General features: G+C 33.5%; 2 protein-coding genes across 3 annotated transcripts; one reads left to right on the forward strand and one right to left on the reverse strand.

Moving 5' to 3' along the window:
- The first annotated feature begins 916 nt into the window (after window positions 1-916).
- Window positions 917-3,453, forward strand: LOC133313110 (septum-promoting GTP-binding protein 1-like). 2 transcript variants are annotated; one of them, XM_061514437.1, is made up of 6 exons: window positions 917-1,367; window positions 1,513-1,633; window positions 1,765-1,861; window positions 1,973-2,012; window positions 2,418-2,501; window positions 2,859-3,453. In XM_061514437.1, the coding sequence occupies exons 1-6, from the start codon at window positions 1,038-1,040 to the stop codon at window positions 3,021-3,023; spliced, it is 837 nt and encodes a 278-aa protein (XP_061370421.1). In that variant the 5' UTR covers window positions 917-1,037; the 3' UTR covers window positions 3,024-3,453. The 2 variants fall into 2 exon arrangements, with proteins under 2 accessions (XP_061370421.1, XP_061370422.1); XM_061514438.1 differs by having other exon boundaries at window positions 3,169-3,453.
- An 819-nt stretch (window positions 3,454-4,272) lies between these two features.
- On the reverse strand, window positions 4,273-5,553 carry LOC133313131 (UPF0481 protein At3g47200-like). The gene has a single exon (XM_061514459.1). It carries the CDS (start codon window positions 5,551-5,553, stop codon window positions 4,273-4,275), a length of 1,281 nt encoding a protein of 426 aa, XP_061370443.1.
- Between the last annotated feature and the right edge of the window lie 4,302 nt (window positions 5,554-9,855).

A 9,855-nucleotide genomic window follows, 5' to 3' on the forward strand; every position in this document is an offset into this window, starting at 1 on the left:
AAAAACTAGAAAAGAAAAAAAAAATACAAAAAATTTAAAGAAGAGTTCAGTTGTACTCCGTCCCAAAATATTCAAGTTTTTTATTTGTTTTAAAGGGTGAAGTTTTATTGCCATATACCCTTTGGTGATTACCCTAAACCTTAAGAAATATCAGCCCAGCCCAAATATATTTTTAGGAGAAACAAAGAGTTTTAAATGTGATTAAATTTTGACTCAAGATTAATCTCATAATTAATTCAAAGAGTTAAAACTTGTGAAGATATTAGCTCGGAGATAATTTGGTTCAAAGAATTAATATAAAAAAGCAGTTATATCTATAACAAGTAGTTGGTGCATAGTTAGATAATTTATTTATTTTTTTAAAAAATGATTTGATTTAATAATTTTTTTGATATATCCTGAAAGATATCTCCGTTCAGTCTTCTTTGATCACCTTGTCGTCAGAGTACGGTTCGAAGGTTACCCCTTTTTTTTTTAAGATTACAAGAAATTAAACACAACACCCTACACTACACACACTCCTAACACACATACCCCACACCACTAGCCTAACCCTAGTGGTGCCGAAGGCTACCCCTTTATATCATTTGAATTGATTTAATAATTTGATTGTTTTTCGATTATCTTAAAAGTTAAAACGCCACATCTCATAAGATGCTAAGTGCACCTCGACAAATATTAATTTATAAGTATTATGCATCGTTACGGGTTATGCTACCATTTTCCATAGTAATGTTAATTTCCTAAAACAACCCTGTATGGATAAATTTACCAAACTGCCAACTCCCACGTAGTAACCAAGAAGACGGCGATTTGGAGTGTTTGGGAAACCTAATAGAAAAATACCGGTCAACTGTCCCCTGTATTAAACAGTGACCTCCTCGTCCGGTCCCTTTGTTAGTTAGTGGGACCGAAAAACCAAACACACCACAACAACAAAGAACAAGAAGAAAAAGAAACCAAAAACACCACAACAACAAAGAAGAAGAAGAAGAAGAAGAAGAAGAAGAAGAAGAGAGCTATGTTTTTGTGTATCCATGGCCAAGATCATTCACCAAACCACTAGAAAGATGTCACAACTCTGCCGGAAAATCGTTCAGGTCGACGTCCGGTGGGGGGTGTTCCATAAGGTGTCCTTCGTAGGCCAGTTTTTTCGCTTCATATGGGATAGAATTCTTGTTTGCTCTGTAGGGAAGCAAGCTCAGTACCGAAGATTACCCCTTCGGGATTCTTCCTCTTCTTCGCCGGCGGCCACTGTTGACGACGCCGCAATCACCAATAGCAGCGGGTATGACACGGATTCGGATTTGGTTAACCTCAAGATCAGTTTGTTGGGTGATTGCCATATTGGAAAAACTACTTTTGTGGTGAGCAAGTTTCTAACTTTTAACAAAAATCCTCTGTTTTATTCATTCTTTTGAAAAGGGTAAATTTATCTTCTTCTTTTTTCAAAGAGTATTAGTGTTATGTTAACTAACTAACTTGGGGAATTATGGAAACTCCTCTTCTTAGATCAAGTATGTTGGGAATGAGCAAGAAAAGAGAAGCTTGCAAATGGAAGGACTAAATCTAATGGACAAAACATTGTCTGTTGAAGGAGCTCGTATTTCGTTTAGTATATGGGATGTTGCAGGTGCTTACTTTGTGGTTAAACTTTCCTTTCCTCTGTCTCTGTGTTCTATTTTTTATTTTTTATTTTTCTTCCCTTTCTTTTCAGTGTTTGTTGTTTTGAGTTAATTCTTGATGGTAAATTATTATATGTAGGTGACAAAAGATCCCTGGATCAAATTCCCATGGCTTGTAAAGATGCAGTTGCAATTTTGATTATGTTTGATCTCACCAGCCGTTGTACACTGAATAGGTAGGCCTAGAAACATTATCTATATGATTGATAAGTTCTGTGGAAAACTTTTTTAGAAACATAATGGTAGAAATGATTATTTGTGATTTGTACTTTACTGTGTTTGTGCAGTGTTGTTGGATGGTATGGTGAAGCAAGAAAGTGGAATCAGGTACCATAAATCAAATTTCCTTGGTTAATACTTTTCGTATTGCTTTCATTATTTTTCTTTCGTAAAGTAAATGCCACTGATTAAAGTGTAGTTCCTTCCAAATGCTTTTCACATCGAAACTCATGTGAAAAAAGAGAAAAGCTTTAAAGTAGTACAAATGGATAGAGTAACTGCATATTTTTATATTGATGAGACTTTAGTAACCATTATTACCTGTAAGTGACATTAATTTTTCATTAACATCATGAAGAGAAAGGAACTGATTATTGATAAGCTTATGTATGCTATATTTGTTTAAGATATCAAAATGGTTTGCTAACATAACAATCCCCTTTTAAGCTGATAATATCCCAAATTTGACATATTTTTGGTGAAATCTCTAATAACCATGTTGTTCAAATGCAGACTGCGATTCCCATTCTAATAGGAACCAAGTTTGATGATTTCGTTAGGCTTCCCCCAGATTTACAATGGACAATTGTAACACAGGTAAATGAATAATAATTACAACTGCAACTTATATGAATAGTGTGTTTAGTAACTTACTTGTCTTGGTCATTTTCACCTATTGATGCATGTATGAACCCTTGACTGACTTGGGAACAAGAATAGTTCTTCTAATAAATAGGATTCTTTTTTTGGAACCTCAGCATTTGAAATTTAGGAAATATTATCTGTTTCCGCGTTAAGAATAAACTTCGGGGCCTACATGTTGACTAAAGTTAGATCAGTAATATTCGCAGTTCATTACTTTTTTCTTTGGTACAAGTTAATTACTTGAAATAAAGTGTTACTTTTTGCCATATTCATTGGCTTTTCAAAATTTAACTTACTACACACATACAGGCAAGGGCTTATGCAAGGGCGATGAAGGCAACCCTTTTCTTTTCAAGTTCAACCCACAATATAAATGTCAACAAAATTTTCAAGTTTATCATGGCCAAGCTCTTTAACTTGCCATGGACGGTAGAACGAAATTTGACAGTTGGGGAGCCCATAATTGACTTCTAAAATGTTCTTTACCCTGATTCATATATATGTACATAGCAGGACAAGGGAGGAGAAAAAAAAAAAGAAAAAAAACAAGACAAGCTTTTCATTTTGACACTCTATCACCACTCATCACAGAGGTACCTAATTTACATGTTTTCTATAGGCATTTTGACCATAAATCTTTAGAGGGTGAGAACCTGAGATGGTGTGATTCAGTTATTCTGTCGCTGGTACTCCTAGTTCCTCATGCTGTGGCCGAGGCCAAAGATCATAGCTACTGATTTTTTCACTTGTGCTGTGAAAGAAATGTGTTAGCTTCAAATAGAGGAATGCAAAGATCAAGATGTCAATAATCTTTGGTCCTTTCATAAATCCAGTTTATTATTTTTGTCTGTTGTTTTTCTCTAATTGGAAAAGGATTTGTATATACGAAATGTCAAAATACAGAAGGAAAAACAAACTCTTTATGCAGGGGAGGATGGGGGATTCCCCAAATTTTTCAAAATTAAGTACCTTTTTTTAAGATGCCCCCACAAGAAATGATACTCATGAATCATAAAACGCTGACTATGCCGCTTTATATAACGAGAGATCCATATACAAATAAGAGTCCCTCTACTTGCCGCAGTGCTGTTATCTATATTTTATGATTCCAACACCAAATATAAGTAGTTCTAAGTTAAATAGTTCAACCATTTCTAGATCTACTATTCAGATTTCTATAATTCTTACAGATTATCTCAAATTCATGATAGTTATAACAGATGTAATTATTATTACCGAGATGGTGGCAGATATGGAGAATTGATGCTGATTAGATGGCAATTCATCAAATGAAGTAAATTGGAAAAGAAAAATTAAAATATTAAACATATAGAAAGTTCAAAATTTATGTAAATTAAGTTGTCTTAGATACCATAATCAATTCAAAACCTTAAAACATCAGGTGCATAGATTCTTCCACTTATATTGTGCTCATTCAGTCCAATTTTAAACAATGTATTCAAACTTGGATTCCTCAAAAGATCAATTATAATAAAATCTTCCACCAATAAATTAATGGATACACAATTAGTCCTCTAGCATTAAGAAGGTGCTGCTCAACCCTGCCTTTTACCGTTACGACGTGGGAAACTGGGAATGAAATTTTAAACATGATGTTTTGCTAATACCAAGAGAAAGGAATACGATTTCAGCACTTAGGAAGCAACAATCAGCCAAAGAAATTATTAATAATCACGTCCAAATTATACAAGCATTAAACAAGCTACACTTGGAGCATAGAACACACAGTTTGAATAACAGTAAGAACAAGCAATACAATAGCTGCAATGGAAGCAACCATTTGCCAAGGAGTATTGCAATAATCACGTCTTAAAGTTGCTTTTGCACTATTCCAAGGATGCTTATAGTAAGCATTCAACTCTTCCGAAATGCGAATGTAATCAGAATTACAATTCGTTAGCACAATACTATTGCAAAGTCCATTGAACAATTTAGCCACAGCACTGCTATCACCCAACATATTAATAATTATTCCATTTTGAACCAGAACATCCACATCCTTGCTTGTGTTGATAAGGTAATCAAGGACAACAACATAGTCCGTGATGTAAGTTTCACTTGGATAGTGGCATTGCTCCAAAGCCATCATATTTCGAAACAAACTTTCAGTATCATCTTCCACTGAAAACTTTGGGATTTCAAGATAACGTCCTGAAAATTTCAAGTCAAACAAGTGGCTTTTTTCTTTTTTCACCCTAAATTTCACTCCAGCTTCATCTAACTCGGTTGCACTAAAAAGATGGGTTATTAATTCATCTTTACTCCTTTCAGGTCGTCCATCAAGTTGTGGTAAGAAAAAGATTCTAAGCAAATCTGTGAAGTGTTTCATGCTATCAGTATGTTTCATATTGTGTCGGTTACATTCCTCAAAATATTCAAAGGTGAGATCTACAAATGAAGGATGTTGACGCGAGGGAAGAGCTAGATTGTAAAGCTTTTCAAGAACAAAGAATGGAAGTTGATTCTCAAGTAACAATAGATCTGATTTTATACTACCTTTCAACCTTTCTTCGAATGGGATATCATCATCATCATCATCATCATCATCTTGGTCATCATCATTATCATCATCTGTCTTCTTAGAATAATAGTCCGTTAAGAACAACTCAAATATGAAACAACAATCCACTAATATCAGTTCCACAAGTTTCTTCGTGCTAAGCTTAATGCTGTCTGAGTAACAGCGACGAACCTTTGGTTCTAACTCTTGGACGCAGCTAACCAAATTGTCTAAGCTTGTCTCAGTTCGTTCTTTGAATTTTTTGCAACATATTAGTTTGTGGCTTTCCGTGTTTCGCAGTCTTGGATTGCCATGATGAAAAGGGCCTATTGAAACAACTTTTGGGGTATATGCACCATTGTTGAATTTGCGGATTTCATGGGGCACTCTGTAGATGCAACATTCAGTCGTGAAGAGAGGTTCTGCCTTGGCTAGTTTTTCTTCAATCTGTATAGCAATATGATTACGGTTTTGATCCGCCATCTATATATATATATCAATTAAAGAGAGATTAGAAATGAAATATATATGCTCAATTATAAGTAAATACAAAGAGTCAATAAATAAAAGTCGATTGCATAAAAGAGGATGAAAGAAGTTTAAATAGTAGCACCTAATGTGAAATAGACTCTTCTTATAAGAATCAAAGATTTTTGTTCTCTTTACTGGAGTAAAATTAACTATGTTGATTAAACAGCACAAGCACAGGTGCACAATGAGGGTGGAGTAGGGTAGGGTATATATATTAGCACAAGCAGGAAAGCAGGATGTGCTTTACAATAAATTAAGGAAAAGCCATTTTTCCCATGTGTCCAAATAGAGGAAATCTCAGCAGGCCTAGTTTGGAAGGAAAGTGCACCCAAACACATCCAATTTTATTCCATGCTTCTTCTATTGACCCTGGCTCTAAATGGTTTAAGGGGGTCCCAAAAGTGTACTATCCAATATTTATAGCAGTTAGAAGATGAGTACCGGGAGGAAAGAATATGTTCCCTAATGGGAGTAGATCTCCTCGTATGAATCAAAGTTATTATTATTTAATATTTTTTATCTTCTTTTATTAATTTATTTTTTTCTCTATGTATTTTTATTTTAACTTTTTTTTCCTTTTCTTATGTTATTTAATCTTTTATTCATCTTTATTTTCACTTTATTTTATGTTATACTTCTTGTGAATTGTTTATTGCTATGTTTATATTTCTAATGTTATTTTATACTTTTTTTAATTCTATTTTTATGTTTTTTTTCTCAATTTTTTCGTACTTTTTTATTTGAGTTTATTCGGGATAAAGATAATGTTATTGTATTTTATACATATATATATATATATATATACAATTGTAGAACTGCTTTGAAACTATTTGTGGAAGGCAATGGCACCTTGAACAGTCACATTTATCATTTATGTCGGTGTATGTTAGAGTTGTGGTTTTTGTTCCTAATATATTCATTAGGAGACGCATTTATATTAATTAAGGTTAATTGAAATTATGCTTACATTATTAAAATTTTATTATAAATTTATCATTAATTTGAAACTTCTATATCATATATACAAAATTTTATAAAATATATTTTATATTTAAAAATTATTTAGAACTTATTATTATTAATATTGACAAAATATATTTTTAAAATATATCAAAATGGTGACTATTTAATTATATTCTTATTATTATTAAGTTTTTATAAAATCTAATATAAATAATTAAAGAAATAAATAATTATAATTTAACAGATTAGTTAATAAATTATATCATATAAAACTAAAATAATATAAGAATTTCAGATATTATACAATAAATTATATCATATAAAACTTTAGCCGCATTCGCACCTAAAGTTGGCAGTAGACCTGCTCGTCCATGGTTAAATTTCCCCAAAAAGTCACACGGGTGAACGCTAATTAATTATTTTATATTATATTTTTCTAATATATTTTCTCACACAAACAGGTCATTGGATTTGAGGTTTTTATTATTATTATTATACTTTATGTTTTAGAAAATAGAGATGACGAAAATTGAACTTATTTATCATGATTCTGATACCATGATAAATAAATATCTTATCTAAAAGCTCAATTCTTTACAATTATTATTTATACATGGGAAGCAAGATCTCATTTCACTTAGCATTTTTTAAAAGAGAGATAGATATTCTCATATATTATTTAACATGATTATATTATGTAGAAGTTGTTTTTTGTCGGTTACAAATAATTACTTGCTTTTTGGTAGGGCATGTTTGGTACATAGCATAAAATAAGGCCTGATAGTATAAAACATGATTGTATAAGATCTGATTAAATTTTAATACTATCCAGCGTTTGGCATAATATTGTATAAGATAATATATTGTATAAAATAATATCATCAAATGCTTAGTAATACACTGTATAATACTAGAAAGGTTAAAAATAAATATTTTTGTAAAAAATACCTTTTAATTATAAATTTACATAATTCTTTCAAATATATCAGATGATATTATTTTTTATAAAAATATGTTGATTAGTGTGTCCAAAAAATATTATTTTTTACAAAAATAAAAATGTCCAATATTTTAAAAAATTATATATTGAAAATTTATTTTTATTTTAATATACTAAAATTAAAATAATATATTAATTCTTGAGAATTGTATTGGTTAATACATCAATCCCTTATCAAGCCTAATCCTACCCTCTTAGGCCTGATTAAGTTATACATCATTTTGATGTATAAAGAGATTTTGTTGTATAGGCTTATACTATACTATGGTTACACCAAACAACTAAAAATGTCGTAACCAATAGCGGACTGAAGTTGTTGAAGTTTATTAGAGTAAAGTATCACTTAAGGGTATATTTGTAATGTCAGCTGAGGGCACTTTTGTAATAGCTCAAATAAGGATTAGTTAGTGTGGAACTGATTCTGTTCAAACAGAATCAGTGACGTGTCATCAATGTATCTCTATAAAGATCAACGTGTACGGTTCCTGATTCATTAAGAAAATACATGAAATACTTTAGCTTTCTCTCTCATCAGCATTCTCTGAATGTCTTCTCTCTCTCGTTCATCTCTTTCTTCATTTCTTTGATGGTATCAGAGCTCTCTTCCTGAGGGCCTGATACGAACGTGTTCACCATGGCTTCCGAATCGCCATCTCCGTCACTGTCTTCCACCGTAAAAGAAACAGCAGAAGCTCGATCTTCATCTTCTCCGTCGCTGTTCAACCACACGATCTCAGTCAAGCTAACTGAGAGCAACTTTCTTCTGTGGAATCAGGTTGTAGAACCTGTCATCACTTCTCACCAACTCCACAAATTTCTTGTCAACCCTAAAGTTCCTCTACAGTACGAGTCAGAACAAGATCGAGAAAATGAAGTAATCAACCCTGCATACACTGACTAGATCCGTCAGGATCAGATGCTCCTTTCATGGATTTTGTCAACGATCTCCGAAGATATACTGAACGAGATCTTAGGAGTCAGTCATGCATACGAAGCGTGGGACCAGATCCACAAGTTCTTCCAAGGAATGATGAGATCTAAAGCTCATCAACTTAGATCTGAGCTTCGAACCATGAAGAAAGGTGGAAGATCAGTTGCTGAGTATCTCAGACGTTTCAAATCACTGTGTGATGAACTGAAAGCTATCAAGAGTCCTGTATCCTTTGAAGAACAAACCAAAATAATCTTGGCTGGACTTCCTGCAGAGTTTAATCCTTTTGTCACATCTGTAAGAGCTCGTGAGAATCCTTACTCGATAAATGATTTGCGAGTTGAACTGATGTCCTATGAACAGATGCTAACAAAGCAGAATGAAACACTCCTTGCTGAATCAATGTCTGTGAATGTTGTGCAAACAACTTCTGCTGATCAGAAGGACGAATCTGCACCTGGCAGAGCTCCATTTGGTGTGATCCAGCAGAATCATGATCAAAACTTTCAAAGCCAAAGGTCATATGGTTTCAGTAGAGGAAGAGGAAGGTCATTTGTTTGTAACAACAGGAATAGCAGAGGTAGAGGACGCAACAACCTGCAATGTCAGCTTTGCTACAAATTTGGACATAGTGTTCAAAGCTGTTGGTACAGGTTTGATGAAAATTTTGCACCTGAATCATCCTCACCTGAAGCTCCACACTATTTTCCAATTTCTCAACAATCCTTTCGAAGGCCACATCAGTATATTCGACCTCCTGCAAATCCTCCTCAAGTGCTGCTCACAGCAAATCAACTCACAACAAATCAACTTCAGAACACACTTCAACCACAGTGTAATGTTGCCTCACAGGGACAAGGAATCATACCAACTCCTCAAAATGTTCAAGCTATTGAGTGGTATCCGGACTCAGGAGCTTCCCATCATGTCACAGCACATCCTCAAAATCTTCTACAAAGCACTCAGTTGTCAGGAGCAGATCAAGTCTACATAGGGAATGGCCAAGGTCTAAGGGTTAATGCTACTGGTTTATCCTCCTTTCCCTCTCATTTTAAACCACACACTCAACTACACCTTGACAATCTATTACTTGTACCTTCTATCACCAAAAACCTCATTAGTGTGAGTAAATTTGCCAGAGATAATGGAGTTTATTTTGAATTTCACCCCTTTACTTGTTGTGTAAAATCACAGGAATCTCATGAAGTGCTGCTGGAGGGTGACTTGGGTTCAGATGGCTTATATCGCTTCAAAGAAATCTGTCTCACTCCCAACTCCAGACAGAATTGTCATTCTACCTCACTGTCTCTTTGTAATACACCTATAAGTCATAGTTCTATTTCTTCCAGTGTAAATTCAA

Source organism: Gastrolobium bilobum, unplaced genomic scaffold (assembly GCF_033153095.1).
Source record: "Gastrolobium bilobum isolate Gb01-03AN ecotype WA unplaced genomic scaffold, APGP_CSIRO_Gbil_v1 utg4070, whole genome shotgun sequence".
In the NCBI taxonomy this organism is placed as follows: Eukaryota; Viridiplantae; Streptophyta; class Magnoliopsida; order Fabales; family Fabaceae; genus Gastrolobium; species Gastrolobium bilobum.

What these genes read in the sequence shown, in the direction of transcription:
- LOC133313110 (XM_061514437.1), top strand. Translation starts at nt 1,038, where the DNA reads ATGGCCAAGATCATTCACCAAACCACTAGAAAGATGTCACAACTCTGC. An exon ending in TAGTATATGGGATGTTGCAG is followed by an intron (nt 1,634 to 1,764) that starts GTGCTTACTTTG and finishes TATTATATGTAG; the next exon opens with GTGACAAAAGATCCCTGGAT. An exon ending in AGCCGTTGTACACTGAATAG is followed by an intron (nt 1,862 to 1,972) that starts GTAGGCCTAGAA and finishes GTGTTTGTGCAG; the next exon opens with TGTTGTTGGATGGTATGGTG.
- LOC133313131 (XM_061514459.1), bottom strand. Translation starts at nt 5,553, where the DNA reads ATGGCGGATCAAAACCGTAATCATATTGCTATACAGATTGAAGAAAAA.